Genomic DNA, 23,929 nt, shown 5'->3' with positions numbered 1-23,929 from the left:
TTTAGAAATTATGTGTTTGTGCTTTTTCCACAGTAAACCTGATCATTACCAAAGACAAACCTTCTAAAACACAACTGTATATGCAATGTCAAAAGATATGTCCTTACACTTTATCAAAGTTGTGCAATTGACATTAACAATAGTGATTTCCTGACTGACTGTATTAAGACCATGCGAATAAAACCACAAAATATAGTGTTAAACTGACTACTGCTGGCATTTGAGGGGCATTGCTCAAGCTGAAATGTATGAATGGATTGAAATGAAAAGTAAAGAGTTAATTCTTACAACACAAATTTGAAAAATCACGAGCATTTCCGCCGACTGCTGGTCAAGGCGCGTTACTTCAGCCGCTCCCGGAAGTTTCGTGCTATCCGTTGGAAATATAAATATTATCATGGCGTCCGTGACTTTTCGCGACTGTTTCCTCTGCGTTTCAGCTTTGATTACCTTCGTTTTCGTGTTTGTGACCGGTGCAGACTTCGTTCGCTTCGTGTCGTTTCGTGCCATCTATCATAACCTGAGCGGGGCCGCGCCTCTGTGTCGAGGTAAGGGAGCGCGCTTCAAACAATGCCGAAACTTTTAAAAGTTTACTAATAAAGAAGCTATTTATAAACATTAACATGCTGTTTTTGAACCCATGTGCACATAAATATATTAATGCACTGTTTTTATCTTTGAATTTACTTTTTTCGCTTTGCAATAAGTTTAAAGTTTTTAGTTTCTCTGGCGTTTTTATAAAAAAAAGGTTGGTTTTAAATGTAATTTACTGATATGTTTTTCATTATCGTTTTTAATATGCATTCAAACAAGTTTTGAAGTTTGAATTGGTTTGTATACATTTGAACTAAGTATAGGAAGTGGACGCACGCATGTACGTCTTATCGTCATTAAGGAATGTTTGCGTCACTTGCGTACAGCCCGGCTAGCTCAGTCGGTAGAGCATGAGACTCTTAATCTCAGGGTCGTGGGTTCGAGCCCCACGTTGGGCGGCAAGTTTTTATCGTGTTTTCTGTCTGTATTTTCTCAGATTCTGTGCCCTGGTCTGTGGCTCTGCGGGACGGGGTGGTTCTAAAGGCAATAGCTGTGGATGTTTTCCTTCTGGTCCTCTTCAGTCTCCAGCACAGCCTGCTGGCCTGGGCTCCAGTTAAGAGAGTCTGTCAGAATGTGTTTGGGGTTTTATCCAGAACCATGTACTGCTTCACCACCGCCGCAGCGCTGCAGGTACCTCTGTCTGTTAATGCACTGTATATACTGCACACTGCTTGATTTTCTTAAAAATAACAGTATGAAACAACATTTTCTGAAATTAGTATGCTACATTGTTGTCACATGACTGCATTATACTGCATATTTGTGACCCTGGACCACAAAAGTAGTCATAAGTAGCACGGGTATATTTGCAGCAATAGCCAACAATACATTTTTTTTTTTCCTTTTATGCCAAAAATCATTAGGATATTAAAAATCATGTTCCATTAAGATATTTTGTACATTTTCTACCATAAATCTATCATAACTTAATTTTTGATTGTAATATGCATTGCTAAGAACTTAATTTGGACAACTTTAAAAGGTGATTTCCACAATATTTTGATTTTTCTTGCACCCTCAGATTCCCGATTTTTTTTTAAATAGTTTGAAAAAAAATAAAATAAAATACCTTATGACTGGTTTTGTGCTCCAGGGTCACACTTAATTCTTTAAGTGTTGTCCAGTTAATATGTCAGAAATATATGGATTTTTTTTGTTTGTTTGTTTGTTTTGTTTATTTGTGGGATTTAGTATTTTCAATCTTTTAAATGCTATGGACATGCTATATATTTTTAAGTATAAAAACTGCATTTTGTGTAAAATATTTAGATTCCATAATTTATTTTTTGTTTTTATTCACTATAGGACTGTACATTGTTTATTTAAAATTTTAAATTATGAAATGCATACTATGCAATCAAATGCAATCAAAATGTTTACAAATTTTGAAATTAGAAATTTAAATCTATGTTTTTCCTTCATTTTTTTGTTCCCCACAAATCCTCTATAGCAATCCCTTAAAAAATATATATAACACAAACATTAGAGCAACAACATGCATAACCAAGACTGAATGATATTCATGGTCAAAAAATGTAATGCTGCCTTAAAGTAATTTGAGGCATTAAAATATTTTTCACTTTTTTCTCTGTCAATTTTACCACTAATGCAATCGAATGAACAAATAATCATGCAAATTTAATGTAACTAATGCATTCTTGTGCTGCTGCAGAGAATTATAGGATATTAAGTTTTGTTGCACAAGCATCTTGCCTTATAAACCTAAATCTCAGTAAACGTTGTAATTAAATACCTTGCAATTTATTTAATAACAAACATAGCGAAACATGCCACTGTAAATCCTGCTCTAATAATAAACTTGTTCTTTGTGTAGATAATGATGCACTATTGGCATCCGGTCACCAGCGCCCCCTGTCTGTGGTCAGTGCACAATGCACCCTGGGATATCTGGTTCCCGCTCATCTGTTTTATCTTGCACTTCCTGTGCTGGGCCATAATCTGCAGTATCCTGCTCATCTTTGACTATCCTGAACTGTTGGGTATCAAACAGGTAAAAAAACAACAAAAAAACAAAGATCTTTGAACCCTTGTGCATTCAAAAAAAATAAATAAAATAAAAATACACATAGGTGCAAAATGGACAATAATGTCCATGTCAAAAAACTGTCATAAAAATATGATAAATTAATATTTTTTTCCACTTTCGCTGATGTTGCTTTTTGAAAAAGCATCTGTTCTATCCATAGATACCAAACATTCATTAACTTTCAGAATTGTAACCCTTTAAATGCTGGTTTGTTTACATAATGCCACAGGTGTTTTTTTTTTTATGAAAAAGTAAATATATTTCCATATAGTAAATGCTAAGCAGAATTTTTTTTTAACTTTGCTTATTAGCTTCTTGTGTGTGTCAGTGAAGAACAATAACGTTAATTGAGGCATTTCTATTTATGTAGTGTCAGATTTTTTTTTTTTAAACTGTCCATAATGGACAAAAATGTCCATGCCAAAAAACTGGCATAGAAATGTTATATTAATATTTTTTTTCCACCTTCACTGATGTCGATTTTTTTAAAAGCATCTGTTCTATCAATAGATACCAAACATTCATTAATTTTCAGAATTTTAACCCTTTAAATGCTGGTTTGTTTACATAAAGCCACAGGCATTTTTATGAAAAAATGAAAAATAGTAGTTAATTTCCATATACTAAATGCTTAGCAGATATTTTTTTCTTCGCTTATTGGCTTCTTGGGTGTGTCAGTGAAGAACAACATTCATTTTGAGGCGTTTCTATATTTTTTTTATGTTTTTATAAAAAAAAAAAAAAAAGTTCATAATTGACAAAAAACTGTCATAGAAATGTTATCTTATTTTTTTTCCACTTTCACTGACTGTTGTTTTTTTTATCAGCATCTCTTCTATTCATAATTACCAAACATTCATTCTCAGAATTGTAATGCTTTAAAAGCTGGTTTCTTTATGTAATGCTGACTGTCAGTGGGCAACACTAGCTCCAGAGCTTCCTCTACTGAGTAACATCTCTTCATCTTGCAAGCAATGAAATGACCAAGCCCTCCAGCACCAAATATGTATAGTTCTGGCTGTGCGAACAAACTTTTTATAAAATCTACCAGACTCCACAATCAGCATTTCCTTGTAGTGAAAACAAAAACAATCAGTTTAGGGGCTTCTGAACTTCTACATCAAATTCAAGCTCACCCTTTATCTCTGCACAAAAACAGTAAATAAAAAGCAATCAAGGATTAAAATGTGTGTTTGGGTGAAAAAGAAAAATCCTCAAAGCGCATTAACCTTCTTTGACCTTATTCCTAGTTTTCACATGAACCTATGACCCATGGGTGACAAAGAATCAAGGGTGAGACTCATATGTACATGGAGTGGGATTTTTGATTGCCAGTACAATATAATGTGTCTTTCAAACTAATTACACTCAATTATTTTCAGTAAACACATGCAAACCACACTCTGACATCCTTACCAACATACATAATTACAGCTGCATTATTTTTCCAATTGTCTCAATAATAGACTATAAAATGCATAAGCAGAAAACACAAGTAAAGTATTTATTTTATATGCCAAAAAAAAAAAAAAAAAAAATGGCGCAATCTAGTCAAAAATGGTAAAAGAAATAAAAATAAAATTTGAAGCCTTGCCGGTAGAATGAATGCTATTAGCAATTATTGCATAATTTCATAGTCAAATGGCCCTGGGTAAAAAAAAAAAAAAAAGAAGAAGAAAAAAAAAAAAAAAAAGGCACAATCTAGTAAAAAATATATTACATTTGAAGCCTTGCCGGTAGAATGAATGCCTATTAGCAAATATAGCATCATTTCAAGTTTTAATGGGTTTCAATGTGGACATTTGTGACCCTGGAGCACAAAACCAGTCTTAAGTCGCTGGGGTATATTTGTAGCAATAGCCAAAAATACATTGTATGGGTCAAAATTATTGATTTTTCTTTTATGCCAAAAATCATTAGGAAATTAAGTAAAGATCATGTTTCATGAAGATTTTTTGTAAAATTCCTACTATAAATATATCAAAATGTAATTTTTGATTAGTAATATGCATTGTTAAGGACTTAATTTGGACAACTTTAAAGGTGATTTTCTCAGTATTTTGATTTTTTTGCATCCTCAGATTCCAGATTTTCAAATAGATGTATCTCGACCAAATATTGTCCTATGCTAACAAACCATACATCAATAGAAAGCTTATTTATTGAGCTTTTATATGATGTATACATCTCAGTTTTGTAAAATTTAACCGTATGACTGGTTTTGTGGTCCAGGGTCACATTTGTCCTTAAGGTCCTGAGTGTGAGTATTTTTAGTACGGAGTGTAAAATAGATTTTTTTGAATATTGAATTTTCTATAAAAATAAACACCTGAGCCAAAATGTATGCAGTTGGCATTAACACAGGAACACTTATAACAAAAAAACAAAACTGAAATGGACAAAAAAATGTCACAAGGGTTAAATATTTTGCATCAAAGTTCAATAAATACTTGATCTTCTAAGTCAGACATAGGTCATTGCACAGTGCTCAGTGTCTTATTTCATATTGCACATTTTAAACCCTCTCTCTCCCGTGTTTCTCAGGTGTATTATGAGTGTTTGGGTTTGGGCGACCCTCTCCTGCTGAAGTCTGAACGTGCGCAGCGGCTTTACTCTCACCTCAGGCATCCGGTCTGTGTGGAGCTGCTCACGGTGCTCTGGCTTCTCCCCACGTTCCCGCTGGACCGGCTCCTGCTGGCCGTGTACCTGTCCGTTTACCTGATCCTCGCTCACTCGCTGGACAGCCAGGACTGCACTTACCTGCGCCGGCAGCTCCGCAGCAAACTGCAGCTCTTCTCTTCACCACTAGAGGATCACAGCAACAACATGCATAAGCAAGACTGAATGATGTTCATGGTCAAATAAAAGAGTAATACTGCCTTCAAGTAATTTTTGGGAAATTTCATATTTATTTTCACTCTTCCTAACAAAGTCAGGAAGATTTTACTACTACACTCTTAAAAATAAAGGTGCTTAAAAAGGTTCTTCACAGCGATGCCATAGAAGAACCATTCAGTCAAAGGTACATTTTTATAATCTGAAGAACCTTCTTTCGCCACAAAGAAGCTTTTGTGAAACAGAAAGGTTCTTCAGATGTTAAAGGTTCTTTATGGAACCATTTAGACAAAAAAGTGCTATGGCATCGTGAAGCACCTTTATTTTTAAGAGTGTAGCACAATCGAATGAACAACAAATGATGCAAATTTAGTGTCTAAATGATGCTTTATCTGTGCATTTTATCATTCTTGTGCTGCTGCGGAGAATGAAAAGATATTAAAGGAGTAGTTCACTTTCAGAAGAAAAAGTTACAGATAATGTACTCACCCCCTTTTCATCCAAGATATTCATGTCTTTCTTTCTTCAGTCGTAATTAAATTATGTTTTTTGGTCAAATATTTCAGGATTTCTCTCCATATAATGGACTTCTATGGTGCCCCCGAGTTTGAACTTCCAAAATGCAGCTTCAAAGGCCTCTAAACAATCACAGCTGAGAAAAAAAAAAAAAAAAATCTTCCAAAACGAGGGTTATTTTCTAAAAAATAAAAGTTGCAAATTTATATACTTTTTAATCTCAAATGCTTGTCTTGTCTAGCTCAGAAAAACGAGCATTTGAGATTAAAAGGTATGTAAGTTGTAAAAGTTTTTTTTTTTTTTAGAAAATAATCAATTATTGTGCAAGAAAAGACCCTTCTATCTTGCCTGGGATCGTTTAGAGCTCTTTGAAGCTGCATTTAAACTGCATTTTGGAAGATCAAACTTGGGGGCACCATAGAAGTCCACTATATGAAGAGAAATCCTGAAATGTTTTCCTCAAAAAAACACAATTTCTTTATGACAGAAAAAAGAAAGACATGAACATCTTGGATGACAAGGGGGTGAGTACATTATCTGTAACGTTTTGTTCTGAAAGTTAGCTACTCCTTTAAGTTTAGTTGCACAAGCATCTCGCCTTATAAACCGACAATATTGTTGTTCTTCAACAGTACACAAATGTGCACAAACTACTTTCACAATTTAAATGTCTTCTAATCAAAACCAATTTGTTTTCATCATTTCATTAATTTTACCACTAATTTCTGACTTTCGTTGGCGCTCATATCTTTAAATATAATCATATTGATGTGACTTGAAGGCAGCATTGCAATCAAAGCTATGTTTGGAATGAAATGCTAAAATACTGCACAATATACACTATAAACTTTACATAATATTTTTTAAAAGTATATGAAACATTTGCATGCATAAGTACATTTTAAATGCAAAATGTGACATTAAATGCAGCATACTGCATTTCACTGAAGTTCAATAATAGGGTTGGGTATCGATTCAGATGTTTCCGATATTCGATTTCGATTCTCGATTTCAATTCTTGATTTGACAATATGAATGAATATAGATTTAATACAAAAAAAATTAACAGTGAACATAAGATTACAAGTGGTTAATTAATAAAAGGAAATTAAGAGCCACAAACCTGTATATAAACACTTTTTAATTTTAAGTACACTTGGGTACAATAAAACAGAACTCAACTCTATATTTCAAATGTTTACAATGAATAGACAGATGTCTTGTCTAATGGCTCCTTAGTATTACTACAGCATTTTACCTCAGAGTTACAAATCGGGTATATAGCGGTGTTCTTGTCCACTGTGTCTTTATCTGGCTTGCGAAATGTGAAATGCTTCCATACCTCTGACTTTTTATGTGAAGGTGTGGATGATATCAGGAACACGCCTGAATCTGCCATTTTAAGCAATGAATGAATAACTGACTCTCCGTTGTAACATAGCGCAAGGTAAAAAAGAGTGGATTAGACTAGTATTAAGATTAATGTAAATCCTATGTTTAATGCTTGTGTAAATATCGGAAAAATCGGTATGTGGCCTTTGAGAATCGATTTTGAATGGACTACATTTTAAAATACGATATATCGGAAAATCTATTTTTTTGCCCAGCCCTATTCAGTAATATGCATTTTAATACTAGAATGAAGCTTTTCGAAACTATCAGTTGAACCAGTTGCTTTGCAAAATGATTCACTTTTTTGAACACACAAATGCAACCGTAACCAAATGTGACCCTGGACCACAAAACCAGTCATAAGGTAAAATTTTACAAAACTGAGATTTATACATCATATGAAAGCTCAATAAATAAGCTTTCTATTGATGCATAGTTTGTTAGGATAGAACAATATTTGACCGAGATACATCTATTTGAAAATCTGGAATCTGAGGGTGCAAAAAAATCAAAATACTGAGAAAATCACCTTTAAAGTTGTCCAAATTAAGTTCTTAACAATGCATTTTACAAATCAAAAATTACATTTTGATATATTTACAATAGGAATTTTACAAAAAATCATCATGGAACATGATCTTTACTTAATTTCCTAATGATTTTTGGCATAAAAGAAAAATCAAAAATTTTGACCCATGCAATGTATTTTTGGCTATTGCTACAAATATACCCCAGCGACTTAAGACTGGTTTTGTGGTCCAGGGTCACAAATATGCAAAAAGAAAAAAAAGAAAAGAGAAATAACTTTTACAAAGCAGTTTCAAAGTAGGGGTGGGCAATATGGCAAAAAAAATTTTTTTTTTCAGAAATATCACGATTTTAATCATGATTCAAAGCATAATCTATTAAATGCAATTAGCACATCATTGAATATCAATCAACAAATGCATCATTTTATGCATTTGTAGGGCTAGTTTTGTTTGCTTTATATTGAGAGCTTGGTTAATCAGCTTAATAAGAGACTATTATCTACAACCCTAACGTTTTATAATATAACTGAGCTATTAAAAATGTATAAAACTGATCTCAGGTTAAAAAAAAAAAACGGACATTTTAAAATGTATGTTTTGAAATTGTTATGAAAAAAAATGTTATTTAATAGCAGTTTGATATGCACTGGTTCAAAACAAATGATTGGTTTCGAAGCTAATCTCAAATGTTTAATTGAGTAAGTGTTGTCCAGTTATCATCTTGGAAATTAATAGGGTTATTGTGTATTTTTGAGCAGTATGACAGTATGCCATTTCAATATCGATCTGACAGTATTTGAAGTTATCATCCTTTGTTCATTTTTCTACACATTTCCACCGTTTACATTTTTTTTTTTACACAAATGAATTAGTTTTAAAATCAATTTAAATACATAAATGCATGTTTATTTATATATATATATATATATATATATATATATATATATATATATATATATATATATATAACCAAAAAATTATTCAAATTCTATCATTAGTCATTGGAAGAGGAGCTGTTGCAGTTTGGCTCCAGGTTAAAGGTCATCAGATTAAATTGCGATTAAATCAGATTAAAGAGACCAAACATGCATTCACCCTACACCTGCTTGCATGCAATCATCAAGCCAAGTTAAGTGGAGAAAATGACAGATTGGATGATTTTTTGTTTTTTGTTTTTGCTTTTATGAAGACTTTTCAACAACAGCCGTTTTGCATCCTACTGCATGCTTTTTATATTATGTTTTTATTTTTGCAAATAGCAAAACCAAGTCAGCAGGTGATGGGATAAATATTGCGTTACGTACAGACCTCCTGTGTTTTTTTTTTTTTTTCACGATTAAGTGTCATACTACTGCAAAACATGTCTTATTTTATGAAAATGTTTGATGCTTGAAGTGTTTACAGATAATGACCTCAGAGTTTGGTATGAAATGTATTTGTATGTGGTCAATAAACTTGAAGTTACTTTTGTAAAAGTACGTAAATGCACTGTTGTTACAGCTGAAAACGATTATTAAACTTTAATTTTTTTAATGGCTTGACATTTTTCTGTATCATGATGTGTATATCACCATTTTGCTGAATAAAAACAATGCTGCAGACAATTGTGCATTTGTTTTGTAATATAATTTGAAATTAATAGTATGTGACCCTGGACCACAAAACCAGTCTTAAGTAGCACAGGTATATCAACAATACATTATATGGGTTAAAATTATTTTTCTTTTATGCCAAAAATCGTTGAGACATTAAGTAAAAATCATGTTCCATTAAGATATTCTGTACATTTCCTATCATAAATATCAAAACTTAATTTTTGATTAGTAATATGCATGGCTAAGAACTTCATTTGGACAACTTTAAAGGTGATTTTCTCAATATTTAGATTTTTTTTGCACCCTCAGATTTCAAATAGTCGTTTCTTGGCCAAATATGGTCCTATCCTAACAAACCATAGATCAAAGGAAAGCTGGTTTGTCCAGATCTGTAGTATACAAACTATTGTTTCTTTCTATGCAATGGAATTGTTTGTTTGAATTGTCGTACAGTAGTATTCCTGGCTATATGCATGCACAATTATAACCTCATTTGGGCAACTTTAAAGGCAATTTTCTCCATTTTTTTTTTTTTTTTTTTTTTTTTGCATCCTCAGATTCCAGATTTTCAAATGGTTATATCTTGGACTAATATTGTCCTGGAAAGCTGGTTTATTCAACTGTATAAATTATGTATGCATTTAAATTTTAACAAATTGACCCTTATGACTGGTTTTGTTGTCCAAGGTCACATATTTCAGAAATCAGATGACAAAAACTTTACTTTTAATTAGATAAATGCATGCATTAAATTAGGTTATGCATGCATTAAAAGTGGAAATTGCATTGTGCAATAACTGCTCACCATTTCTTGTATAAGCCATGTGCAATATTTATATAATATGTAATATAGTGACCAATTAATGCATGCATGTTTGGACGGTAACTGTGAACGGTTGCGTTATCTAAGAGCTGACGTTTAATTCCCGTGCGTCCGTCACCTCGCGTAACTTTCCCGTTAACGGCTCCGGTGTCCGGGCGGGAGCGACACAGAGGAGGTGGAGATGGATGGCAGCAGACGGCGGTCTAAGTTAAACGTCTTTTCTTAGGCAATATGTTGTGTGCGCCTGTGATTCTCCTGCTGGAGTTTAATGTAATTATGGGATTACAGTCCTGCGCCTCTAAAGCCGCTAATATTTACTACACCGCCGCTCCGATTCACGGGACCCAGATAGAGTTCACGGAATCACACAAATATGAATTAACTGGAGTTTTCAACCTTGGTACGTGTTAGAAAGCTTGCTGCGTCGGTTTGGCGAAGATTAAAGGAATTAACTGGGCTTTTGATGCGTCTTTTTTGGAGTTACACTAATGGGAAGATGAACGTCGAGTGCGTGGAAATGAGGAAAACTCTATTCCCTTGAATCTGGAATTCGGTCATCCCACAAAATCTGAAGCTGTAAGGTTTGTAAAAAGTTATTTAAAACATTATGTATTGAGTATTGTGTTGCAATTAGATCAACGTCGTTTTTATCCAACAAATCACCATCCAAGTTGACATGCACCAAAAAAACAACAACAACAACAACAACAACAAAAAAAAAAAAAAAAAAAAAAACACCATTTCACCATTTTCTAATTCTTGCATGTATTGTTAAATGGTATTTAAATATGCACGTTTGCATGAGAAACTGCATGTAAATGTGTGCTTTTAACATTAACTTGATTCAAAAACCTGCAATAAATTAATTTATTAAAGTTGCAAAAGTGACCAGTCAGTGTCCCATAAATATGCACCAATATACTACACTTAATTTAAAACTATTTGACCATTTTCTAATTGTTGCATGGATTGTTTATTGATATTTAAACAGGTTATTAAACATGCAAATGTTTACATGAGAAACATGTAAATGTGCGATTTTAACATTAATTTGACATCACATGACTATTCAAAAACCTGCAAAAAAATTAAAGTTGATTGAAGTTGCAAAAGTGATTAGTCAGTGTACCATAAATATACACTAATATACTACACTTGATTTAAAATGATTTTACCATTTTCTAATTCTTGCATGGATGATATTTAAACATGCACATGTTTGCATGAGAAACTGCATGTAAATGCGTGCTTTTAACAATAACTTGATACAAAAACCTGCAAAAAATTAAAAATTTATTAAAGTTGCAAGTGTGACCAGTCAGTGTGCCATAAATATACACCAATATACTAAACTTACTTTAAAACTAACTTTACCATTTTCTAATTCTTGCATGGATTAAGACGAGACACTGCAGGTGAATAGGGTAAAAAAAAAACAAAAAAAAAAACTAATGATTATCGCCTTACTTGATTGATTACTTTGATAATAGCAAACATTTTTTGCTTTACAAGTTTTCAAAAATGGTAGGTTTAAATATGCAAATACGGAATTATTTAATGAAATATGTGCTAATTTGCATACATTTCTAGCACAAAAATCTAAGCACTGGATGAAGTCAGTTTCAAAATTCTTGAGACATATTAGAGTCAAATCTTTTGGAAATCTTGGGTATCTCATTTTGTCACTCCATAATTCTTAAAAAAAAAAAATTGAACGGACAGAAAACACTATTTTTAACCATTTTTGGGGAAATAAAATAAAAGCAAAAGCAAATTTTTTCATGCACCTGTCAAATTTGAGATTTTGGGCTTTTTGTTTTTTCATAGTGTTTTTTTGTTTTTAGACTAGTGGAAAGAAAACATCCAAAAGACTGCCAAGTTTTTCTTTCATAGCACTTTATCTATTTGTCAATAGATTTTCAATTACAATACATATTTTTAAAGGCCGTTTTCTCAAAATGAGTTTTTTCTCCTACACTGAGCCATTAATGTCCATTTCAGTAGCACTTACACACATCAAACTTTACATTTTTATTCCTGTCCATATCCTGAAGGTTTTTACAGATGGATTTGTTCATATATAATTTACTTGATTTTATACAAAATTTTATTCCTGTCTGTTCTTTTTTTTTCTGAATTATGGAGTGACAAAAGGAGATACCCAAAATCCCCTCTATAAAACCTTTTGACTCTAATATGTAAAAAAATTAAACAAGAATTTTGAAACTGACTTCATACGGTGTTCAGATGTTTTTTCTAGAAATGTATGCAAATTAGCACATTTTATTAACTAATGCAAATACCTGCAAGTGCAAACATAATTAAAAGTTGTAATATAAATATAGACCAACATACTACACTGAATTTAAAACCATTTGACCATTTTCTAATTCTTGCATGGATTATTTAGTGATATGTCAACGTGTTATTAAATATGCAAATGTTTGCATGTGAAACTGCATGTAAATGTGTCCTTTAAACATTAACTTGACATCACATAATATTTTTTGCAGGTTTTTGAATAATTAAAAGTTGATTAAAGTTGCAAAAGTGACCAGTCAGGTGTACCATAAATACACACCAATATATCACGCTTAATTTAAAACTAATTTTACTTACTAATTTTCTAATTCTTGCAAGGATTGTTAAAAATGATATTTAAACATGCATATGTTTGCATGAGAAACTGCATGTAAATGTGTGCTTTTAACATTAATTTGACAATCACAAGACTATTCAAAAACCTGCAAAAAATAATCAAAAGTTGAAGTTGCAAACGTGACCAGTCATAAAAATACACCCATATACTACACTTAATTTAAAACTATTTTACAATTCTCTAATTCTTGCATGCATCGTTTATTGATATTTTAACAGCTTATTAAACATGCAAATGTTTGCACAAGAAACTACATGTAAATGTGTGCTTTTTAACATTAATTTGACATCACATGACTATTCAAAAACCTGAAAAAAAAGATTAAAAGTTGAAGTTGCAAAAGTGACCAGTCAGTGTACCATAAATATACACCAATATACTACACTGAATTTAAATCTATTTGACCATATTCTAATTCTTGCATGTTTTTTTTTTATATTATTTAAACATGCATATGTTTGCATGAGAAACTGCATGTGAATGTGTGCTTTTAGCATTAACTTGACATCACATGACTATTCAAAAACCTGAAAAAAAATATTAATAAAATAAATCTCTTTTCCAGTAAGATTCATTTTAAATCTAACATTGATGCTTGAATAAAAAAATTTGCATAACTATTTATACTCCTGGATGATATATAGTTATGCAGGATATTGGTTATATGGGTCATTCAGAATTGGTCTGATGTCAGTTGAAAATTTCATAATTTTATGTTAAGTATGCAAATTATAATGTCTAAGGTAAAAATGTCTAGTAATTGAGCAGTTTATTCTAATATTGTACTTTCAGAAGGTTTGGGATATTTGTCCTTTCCCCAAATTTGTCACTACCCAAACACATTATTAATAATTTAATTAAGGGTTATGTCAGTGTATGTTTTGGTAGTGACATCATTATTTTTGGTTAACACAAAAAAATGTGGAAGTTTATTTATTTTTTACATAAGGTTTCATGATTTACAAAAAATATATACAAATTGTTTGAATTTAGGATAAATGTTGATTAAAGTTGCAAAACCGACCAGTCAATGCATAAATATACACCATCTCTTTTTGATTCAGATTCATTTTAAATCGACATATTGATGCTTGAATAAAAACATCTGCATGACTATTTGTACTCCTGGACAATATATAGATAAAAACTACCATTTTACAGAATTTTAACTCCCATACTAAAACATAGAAAAAAAAAAAAATGAAAAAAAAATAATAATAATAATGCATAACTGTACTAAAATGTAATTTATTTAAAATTTATTTAAAATTTATTTAAAAAGATACTTTTAAAAACAATAATGGGGAAAAAAAAAATCCTAAAACTATTTAGATATTTTCATAAATTAAAATTTAGGGGATAGGGTTCGGGATAGCCACCTCCCGATTGAAAGTACCCAATAAATTATAATTTTATAGATGTTAGGCCCACTAATATTATAAATATTATTGTGGGTTTCAACAGATAATAGAAGGATCTTAGTAAACATCTAAGATTTTAATACTTAAATGCTTTTTAAATGTGTTTTTTTTTTTGGTTGTGGGACAGCAGTGTGCACCAATTCTGTGGAATGGCCCATATAAGTCAGTTTATCCAACAAAGCTTACATATCTGCTTTAGACATGCCTCTAAGAGTATCAGTGTTTATTCTGGCAGCAGTTCTGTTTGTAAACTGCACATTTACCACATTAAACAGAACAGATGTTCCATAAATGTTTTTTTGTTTTGACAGGATTCCCGGATATCCCTGGATTAAACTGCGTTTCTGCAAAAGTTCTGATCATTAAAACTGTTTCATCAAATACTGTGTGGTTATGTCTCTATCTGCTCTACCGGAATGGAAGCAGTTGCTATTGGAACGAAAGCGAAGAGAGGAAGAGGAGAGAGAAAAACGAGAGAGGGAGGAAGAGGAGCGGCTGGCCAGCATGCCGGCTTGGAAGAGAGGCATCATCCAGAGAAGAAGGGCAAAGCAGGATGAGGAAAGAGAGAGGGAGAAAGAGAGAGATGGAGGACAGCATACTCCGGATATCCTGGGCATCAATGAGGACATCATCCCAGAGCAGATGGACAGTAAATTCACACATCACCTCCAGACTGATCAGACTGGGTATAAAGTGCAAAAACAAATATCCAAAGACACCATCAGGCCCATCCAACAGAACCCCTTCATCCGTTCAGAGAACAGCTTTAGGAGAGATAGCAGAGGGAAGGAGGTGATTAGAGATGGAGAGAATGAATACAACAAGACCGCCAATAATAGAGGGAGAGAAAAAAATAGGGAAACTGTGAGGGAGACTTGGAGAGGACGAAATACAGAAATGTGGGTTGGGAAGACGGGAAGCAAAAGTGATTGGAAAGAGCGAGATAGAAGCACCGGGAGAGAAAGCAAAGAGGTGGATGGTAGCACATCCCGATTTTCTCCGGGCGTAGGTCTTCGCACGATCCAGGCAAACAACATTATCATTATTGAGAAAGACAAAAATGCTAAGGAAAAACCTGATGAGAGAGAAAAGGAGGTCGATGAGGAACAAAAGAGGATGAGGATGGATTTGAGGGAGTTTCTAGCGGGAGGAGGAAGCGTGACGGAAATTAGGGCTTCAGAAGTACTGATCATCAAACCTCCCGTGACAGACAGGAAAAGGGAAACAGAGACTGCGGGGATCCCAGAGAGAGGGAGCGAACGTTTAGAGAAAGATGGGTTGTGGTCTTCCACGCGACTGCAAAGAGTTGAGAGAGTCCCAAACCACAAAGACAGGGGAGCTCCAGAATGTAGTGGTCGGGTCAGTCAGTTGCTTAGTAAGTTTGGTGAACACCAAAAACCTCCAATGCGCTCCAAGAGCATTGAGTGCTTCAACCAACCTGGCAAGAACCGGGCCAGATACAGCACAGGTGACTTGTTTGTGCAGGAGGATGAGAGTACGGAGGAGACGGACATGAGTCCGACATTAAGAGGAGTTCCCAAACGCTCTTTCAGCTTCTCTGACCGTGTGGTTTGTCAACAGGAGAAAAGAGATTGTGAGGAAAAGACAGATTTTAAGGTGGTGGAGAGGTCGTACTCTGACCGCAGGGTCAAAACAAGGGACACCGACCAATCAGGAAGTGAACCAAAGGTCACCAGGCGATGGGGTCGACCCAAACACGATGAGGTGAAGCATAAAAAGAGACAAAAAGATGGAAGGGTCGAAAATAAGAGGAATGACTCAGTTTGTGGAGAGACCGAGGAATGGACTTCAAGTGTAGACGGAGAAGAATTCACCGTGGCATCGGTCAAAATCCCTGAGGGAGTCGCGTTTGCACGACGAGTTCCTATCAAACAAGATGGGAGAGAGAGCAGCTCAGAAAGAGAGATTAAGAATGAGAGAGAGATGAAGACGGATAAGATGGTAAGACAGAGACCCATAGAATTACAAATAGAGCCCAAAACGGAATCTGAAAGGAGAAGGAATCAAGAGGTGGTAACTGTTGCAGTTTCAAAACAATCCCATGGGATATTTATACCACCCTCGGATGACAGTACTATAGATTTCCCTGCAGACATTCAGTGCCATTGTGTCGACACTCCCACTGCAGACTCCTGTTGCCAGACTACGGCCTATGTTGGACAACGGCAACCCCCTGCCCAAGCGATCCTTCCCAAACACACAGAAGATCTGCTCTGTAAAATAGGAACGGTTCAATCAGAAAGAGAACTCTGTCTGAGGGGAGGGTATATGTTTTCACATGGAGATCAAAAAGAGCATCAACAGCATCAAAGCTTTCCAAAACAAGGAAATACTGAGGAAATACATTTCACCTCACAACCCCCACAACAAACTCTTACACTGAGGCAGAGCAAGCTCTGCAACCAAGAGGGAGTCAACATCCCTAGAACTGTATTTTACGGAGTCAATATTTCAGCAGAGGGAAGGAGGGCGAGTCTCCCTGCTGGGGATAAACAAGACGGTGAACAATTGGAGAGGAGAGGGAGCTGGAAGGCTGGACGACCTCTGACCCGAGTTGAGTCTCTAAAAGAGAGAATTCGTCAGCAAGAGAAGGAAAGAGAGGACAACAAAGAAGAGGGCAGCAGAGAAGCAGAAGGAACTGTGAGAGAACAGGAAGAAACCACATTACAGACTCTCAAACTGTTTGACGTCACACAGGAAGTTAACATGGCAAAGTCAAGCCCTCAACTTCCTGTTCCTGTTTCTCTGTCGCTCTTGCAGTCAGCTTCGACAGAAAGAGAAGTTGGGGAGATCTCCCGAGACGTATCAGAGTGTGATATCTGCCCGAGTGAAGCAGAGAGAGATACACAACGCCATGTAGAGGAGCGTGGAACGTGCTTTTCTTGGAGAACACAGCACGTAGACGAAAGAGAAAAGGAGTTGTTAGAGGAAGAGTACCTTCCTCCATCTCTTTCTCCCTCGCCACCACTTTCGGACTCATTGGACGTCATGAGCCGGATTTATAACCTCAAGACGGTGGGGTCCAGGACTGCAGTGTGTATCAGTGAAAGGAAAGCTGATATGCCCCCACACAGCGGACCTCAAGGCAAATACAACCCCATCAGACAAGCACCGTCACCGGACATCCTGCCAGAAACTGTCAAGCTGTGGAGTCACGGGAGGGATGGTGACAAAACAGAGACAATAGAGTCGACAAGTGTTCAGATGGTACAGCGGCAAGTGGAACGGCTACAGCTGAGGCAACAGGAAGCAGGATGTGGTTCCCACAATGACAAAAAGGCACAGGCCACCATGGAGAGTTGCCCCCTTGTAGAACCAGAGGCAAGGGCAGCTGAAGGCCAGAAGAGACCAGACATACTAAGAGAGACGCAGAAATCCCAAACTCCTACAAGTCCCAGATTTCCACAAGTCCAAAGACAGCAAGTCAGGTCATTCACAATCAATGCGAGGAACGCCGAATCAACAGAAAACTCACAGAAACCTTCAGAGCAAAGCTCTCCATCGTCATCATCTCCCTGTACCGCATCCCCCTCTTCATCTCCATCCCCGCCTCTCTTTTCCATTAGGAGCGCCTCGGGTGGACCAGGTAAGAGAGGAACTACCATCACAATCACCCCCAGAAGACCTGCTGGGGCAACCTTGTCTGGTGGCATCCCAACAGGGGCCCCTGCAGCGCCCAAAGCAGCTCCCCAGGGCCAAATACCCACACCTGCTCCCAGCAGCACCAAGGAGGCAGGGAAGAAAAGGTATCCAACAGCAGAAGAGATTGAGGTGATTGGAGGGTACCAGAACCTTGAACGGTCATGCTTGGTGAAAAGCAGAGGGACGTCGAAAGCGGTGAGTGGGTTTTTGCGTGACATACGTTGGGGTGTAAGTTTAGATGCATGCTTATGTTTCAGTAGGATTTCTAATTTCAGAGAAGAAACGATTGCACTTGAGAAGATTCCCAAAGTGTGATCTCTCAATAGTCAGGCCAGAATATCTCTGTCGTCTTTGATTGTGGCCAAAGCGGTTGCTCAGCGTTAAGCCTGGATTTGGCTTATCTCTCACGCCATCACAGTCCTCAGGTGAAGATAGTCCCTGAATTAACACATTTAAACGCTGCATAAAAAAAGAAATCTCAAAGTGAAATAGCTGATCCATTCTGCATCCAAGTCACAAACAAATGATTATGCATACCTTAAAAATCGACTTACACCAAAATAAGACCATTAGATTAAAAGGTTGGCTTCAAAGAGTGAGTGCCTATGAATAGATAGGGGTTAATCTAGCAGTCATGCCTTCTTCAGCACCTTTCACCCTGACAGCGTCCTGTCTGACCTAGACATTTGTTAGTCTACAATGGCCTAGGACAGAGAATTATGTAGTTTTAAGACTACAGAAGAAACTGTGTGTCATTTTAATGCATTGTCTATACTATACAAGCATGACCAGTGTAGTCCGATTCATACAAAAGACAAACTCTAAAACTAGCAGTCTACAAATCCTTCACTGAATCAACCACAGGGTTTATTTAATGGGCATCAGACTCACTGAACTGTACGTTATTACATATTAGTATCTTATTTTTATTCTTGGGTTACAGAGGGGGAATTACAACAAATAGAGAAGACTGATGTGACCATAAGCCATTTATAATGGCATCTGATTGCAGAATATGTCAGTGAAGCTGATACAAATGCTTAGCTTCCGCTCAATATCTTTGTAGTTCCTCCCTTGAGCTGCAGAAAACACTAACATGCACAATGCTGGAAACTTTCACTTCTGGAAACCCCTGCATCTCAACTATCAGCAGAGTTCAGAGAGATATCTGCTCCTGCTCCAGTCTTCCGATATGAGGTTTAACGGCAGTGCTTGTTCTCGTCAAACACAGCTTATTGTAGTAAGTGGGACACGGCAAACACAAAAGAACTCGACAGAGCAGAAAGACGGAACGAGATAATTTGGCAGCGTTCTCCTAGGAACGGCAGAATGACCTTTTAATTTAGCTGGGTTTTCACAGGGAGTTAATAGAGCAGTATGTTTGCATTGTGGTGATCGGTGTAACCACATACAACAACTTTTGCCAGGAACTGGAGTCAAATGTACATGAAAAGAAGACAATGAAATCGGACTCTTGAGACAGAACACCACAAGCATTTATGATAGTAAAACAACTCCGGTTTCAAAAAAGCATTCAGTTTTATAAATTATACAGTTGTGTTAGTTACTTTACTTATAAATGTACGTCTGTGACTGCATAATACACCGTAGAATACAGAAATGCCTACACTGCACTGCCATAAATGGCCTACATTTATGCTAATTAACTACAGTATATTATCTGGCAAAGGGTTTCTTTAAGGCGAGACACTGCAGGTGAATAGGGTAAAAAAAAAAATTAGTTATCACCCTACTTACCCAGTTAATTGACTACATTGATAATTGCAAACATTTTTTGTATTACAAGTTTTCTAAAATGTTAGGTTTAAATATGCAAATGAGACATTATTTAATGAAATATGCGTAATTTGCATACATTTCCAGCACAAAAATCTAAACACTGGATGAAGTCAGTTTCAAAATTCTTGTTTAATCTGTTTGACATTTTTTATAATGGTATATTTAAAGTGTGTATTTTATATAGCTGCAACATTTTGGTTTTTTTAAAGCGGTCTTGTGACAACTCTTTGGCTACTTCCTTCTCAGAGCTGTGTCACTTCCTGTACCACAGACAATGCATATAACCAAAAGCAACCTAGTGTTATGGGTTTCTGATCATTTCAGTTCATACTGTGTGACCAACAAGATCACGTGTTCATGTGTTACATTTAACAGCGTTTGTGTGAAAGTGTGCATGCTCCAAGAGACATTACCCTGGTTTACACTCTGACCACATCTAACCGTTATTCTTTATACAGTTCACACTTGTTGACTGTCTTTGGAGACAGCTTTATGTTTTGTGACTGGGTTGATAATGGTCTATTGTTTAGATTGACTTTCTCAGGATATTCCACGCACTACTCTGGCTGTGTAAACATTTTGTTGCATCTAAAAGATCACCTGTGCATGCACACAGAAAATCCTGTACTGTTCCCATGCTGCGTACAACAGAAATAGTAATAGTACTACGGCAGTGGCTGTATTACCGCATGCCCCCTGCAGAACGATTGACGTCAGTCTCTTCACCAGCTCTTAATCTGTCAGAGGGGGGTGATTCTACACTTTCCTTATTTGAACCTTAAGCCATTATAGTGCTGTTTTTCTCTGTTTCATGTCCACTGTGTTATTTCTGTTTTTTTCTTACAGTGTCTTTGAAAGTTCCCTGCTCTGATTGCTACATCAGCATAAACCCTGTAATGCCTAACATATGAAAGAAGTCAGAAAAATCTAATATTTTTAAAATGGAACAGTTTCATTGAACTTTTAAACAAAATCATTTACTAAAAGAAAATTAAATAATGTAAATGTACTCGCTTATTATATAAATTGTACATCTTTGAATTAATGTCAGTTTTGGGTGTAATGAATTTCCAAACAATTGATTACTGTAATTGAATTATTTCCCTTAAAAAAAAAATAATGGATTACTCTTTTTTTTCTGTAATTTAATTGGTTACTTCTGATGTAATTGAATACTGTAGACTACAGAACAATTCTATATAAAAACGATCAAAATCTAACAAATATTTTGGTTTAAGAGTGATGTATGCAATTTTATTTATTTGAAAGAATTAAGAGAAATGACAGTAATTTGTACAGCAGTCTAATTTCACTGTTGAAGAGTGGAGTAACATTGTTTTAAAAATTGGATGGGACATTCTCTTTTTTTTGGGTGTTTTTGCCTTCATAATTATAGGACAGTATTAGGCCCATAATTCATCACATCAGTGAATAAATGCAGAGATATGCAATAAACATTCAAATTCCTAAACAGTCTAGTAGTAGAATTTATTTTAGGCATAGAAGATTTTAGGTTCAAATCTGTTCATCTAATTTTTTTTTACCCTAATTAAAATCAGAGATTAGTAATTCACTGAGAATATTACAAAGAACCACAAAGAAACGGCAATTAAAATGCATTGAATTAAACTTGAAATTGTGATGTAGAAAAACTGAAATAGTTTTTTTTCCAATCGAAGGGTTCATACACAAACTAAAAATGAAATTCCAACAACTTAAGGTTTTTAAGTTCGAAAATTTTAATTTAAATTTTTTTTTTTTGCTAGCGAGTCGTTTTAAATGAATGATCGAAGATTGAGTTCAATTGAATCAATCATAGCGCTTCCAGCGTAAACGACTCAATTGATTTGGTTCATTTGTTCGTCTTTTCGCATCTTCAGCCATGTTTATGCAACACTGTCAGTACTACGACTTGCTTAGCTCGATCGTTTTCTGACTTTAACTGAAATAAGCAATAAAGGTATGATGGCTTAATTGAATTCAATTTTGCATGCTTATTGACAAAATTAAACAAATATTGCTATTGTCAAGGGTTTTTCATGGCTTAAAATGTCAAAAAAGTCAAATTCAAGTACTCCAAGCACTTTAAACACCTTATACGAACCTTGAAATCATCTTTGTTCCATTTACAACTTCATAAAACTATTTTTATGCATTTACACATTAGTCTATCCAACATAATTTACTCACCCTCATGCTGTTCCAAACCCATAGGACTGACATTCTTCTGTGAAAAACAGATCATATAAGGCTAAATGAAAACCAGTGGTCACCAGTGACTTTAATTGTTTGGAAAAATGAATAACTAAGGTTTCTACATCATTTTAATGGAGTACAAGACTGTATTGTAATGTGTCTTTAATGACCGTTCTGTCACTTTTTCTCTTACCGTTTCTCTGGTCAGGTGAAGGTGTGTTTCGATGATGTCCAGCTGGAGAGAGTTTGTGAGTACCCTTCAGAGGACAGTGCACTAGCAACCCTCCCTTTCTCTCCTCATCCGGGGCCGGAGGATGGCGGGAGGGAAGACGGGTGGCGTGGGGGGGAGCAGGAGGCCGAGGGACAGGATGAAGATGAGGAGGAAGAGAACCCAGCGTTTGTGTCTCGCAGTGGCACAAATGAGAGCGCAGGAAGGGTTCGATTTCTAAAAGTGGGTCAGTGGCTTTAAATTACATCATGAAAATATAAACAAACCAACACTGGATTTAACAAACCCCACTTTTAAATATATATAAAAGGAACTCTTTAGGTAATTCTGTGACAAAAATTAATGAAGTGACAGATTTAGAATTCTGTTAACGTTTAATTCCTGATAAAGTCAAACAGGAAGTGAAGCATAAACTGCACTGACACTGAAAGTGCACTAGTTAATGAGGTTTGACTCCCCTGGATGAAGAAATAACACTGATGCATTTTCAAAATGCATCTTAAATTCTGCTAAATTACATGCAAATGTAGATGTTGCATGTGTGCAAACAGTAGCATTAGAGTCCTCATAGAATACACATGCTTGTCTATGCATGTGTGCTTTACAATGTGAATATAAAGCTCATATTGTGACTTTAAAGGAATAGTTCACCCAAAAATGAAAAGAAAATTTACTCACCCTCAGGTCATTAAAGATGTAGATGAGTTTGTTTCTTCATCAGATTTACAGAAATGTGTTATTCCATCACTGGCTCAACGATAGATCCTTTGCAGTGAATGGGTGCCGTCAGAATTAGAGTCCAAACATCTGATAAAACATCACTATAATGCACTCCAGTCCATCAGTTAATATCTGGAGAAGACCAAAGATGAAACAAATTCATCATTTAGATGCTGCTTTTGGCTAAAATACAAGTCTAAAATAATAATAACAATAGCAGCAAATGTTTGGGTGAACTTCCTTTAAAACCGCAATTGTTTTATGTGCTGTTATGGTAATTATATGAAAAGTACATTACCTACAGTTTAGGGTTGTGCAAAAAATAAATAATAAATTAAAAAAGATGATTCTACCTGAATCTTGCACAATCCTGCTGAATCATACAATTATTTTAATGAACAAAAAAGTTTTTCCATTGTCATTTCAATATTATTTTTATTGTTAATATGCTTATTTTCTGTCTTTTTTCCCCAGATGAATCCTGTAAACGACTTTCCAAATGACAAGCCATGGCATCTCTTTAGATTTTATAATTCTTTACATTTACAGGAGGTGTAAGTGAAAATAATTGTTTTTAAAGAATGGTTTAAAAAAATGATTGTTATTTTTTTTTTATTATTGTTTAGTTTTGCTTGTCCAGACAGAGAATCAAAAATGCGTTAAAAGCAAAATATTTTTTAGTGATTAATTTAATGAAATTATTTTAAAAGCATTTCTGTGTCATGTTCAGAGACGAACATGCTGCTCTGATTCACAGAATGTACTCAGGTCCGATATTACGGTTTGCACAATTTAACATGTTTTGTTTGTTTTCAAAATAACTGGAATAGACTTCGTATATCATTAATCACATTTGAGGGGATTTGATTTTATTTATAAATGAAAATAAACCCTCACTGTTTGATTGTC

The 23,929-nt window shown here is 35.1% G+C and overlaps 2 protein-coding genes across 4 annotated transcripts; both read left to right on the top strand.

Moving 5' to 3' along the window:
- Positions 1-382: 382 nt before the first annotated feature.
- nrm (nurim) lies at positions 383-9,506 on the top strand. Of its 2 annotated transcripts, XR_012339988.1 has the most exons (5): positions 383-548; positions 1,031-1,224; positions 2,429-2,605; positions 5,186-7,708; positions 8,147-9,506. XR_012339988.1 is itself a non-coding variant. In XM_073821961.1 (4 exons), the coding sequence occupies exons 1-4, from the start codon at positions 398-400 to the stop codon at positions 5,483-5,485; spliced, it is 822 nt and encodes a 273-aa protein (XP_073678062.1). In that variant the 5' UTR covers positions 383-397; the 3' UTR covers positions 5,486-9,506. The 2 variants fall into 2 exon arrangements, 1 of the variants encoding a protein (XP_073678062.1); XM_073821961.1 differs by having other exon boundaries at positions 5,186-9,506.
- Positions 9,507-10,582: 1,076 nt separating this feature from the next.
- Positions 10,583-23,923, top strand: ppp1r18 (protein phosphatase 1, regulatory subunit 18). Of its 2 annotated transcripts, none has more exons than XM_073822397.1 (4): positions 10,583-10,913; positions 14,724-18,270; positions 22,280-22,319; positions 23,495-23,923. In XM_073822397.1, the coding sequence occupies exons 2-4, from the start codon at positions 14,806-14,808 to the stop codon at positions 23,521-23,523; spliced, it is 3,534 nt and encodes a 1,177-aa protein (XP_073678498.1). In that variant the 5' UTR covers positions 10,583-10,913; positions 14,724-14,805; the 3' UTR covers positions 23,524-23,923. The 2 variants fall into 2 exon arrangements, with proteins under 2 accessions (XP_073678498.1, XP_073678497.1); XM_073822396.1 differs by having other exon boundaries at positions 22,280-22,526.
- The last annotated feature ends 6 nt before the right edge of the window (positions 23,924-23,929 follow it).

This window comes from Garra rufa, chromosome 17, assembly GCF_049309525.1.
Source record: "Garra rufa chromosome 17, GarRuf1.0, whole genome shotgun sequence".
NCBI lineage: Eukaryota > Metazoa > Chordata > Actinopteri > Cypriniformes > Cyprinidae > Garra > Garra rufa.
This window is presented reverse-complemented; position numbering and strand designations above follow the sequence as displayed.

Coding starts and splice junctions, on each gene's coding strand:
- nrm (XM_073821961.1), top strand. CDS start 398: ATGGCGTCCGTGACTTTTCGCGACTGTTTCCTCTGCGTTTCAGCTTTG. Junction 1,225..2,428: donor CCACCGCCGCAGCGCTGCAG/GTACCTCTGTCT, acceptor TTCTTTGTGTAG/ATAATGATGCACTATTGGCA. Junction 2,606..5,185: donor AACTGTTGGGTATCAAACAG/GTAAAAAAACAA, acceptor CGTGTTTCTCAG/GTGTATTATGAGTGTTTGGG.
- ppp1r18 (XM_073822396.1), top strand. CDS start 14,806: ATGTCTCTATCTGCTCTACCGGAATGGAAGCAGTTGCTATTGGAACGA. Junction 18,271..22,279: donor GCAGAGGGACGTCGAAAGCG/GTGAGTGGGTTT, acceptor TTCTCTGGTCAG/GTGAAGGTGTGTTTCGATGA. Junction 22,527..23,494: donor GGTTCGATTTCTAAAAGTGG/GTCAGTGGCTTT, acceptor TTTTTTCCCCAG/ATGAATCCTGTAAACGACTT.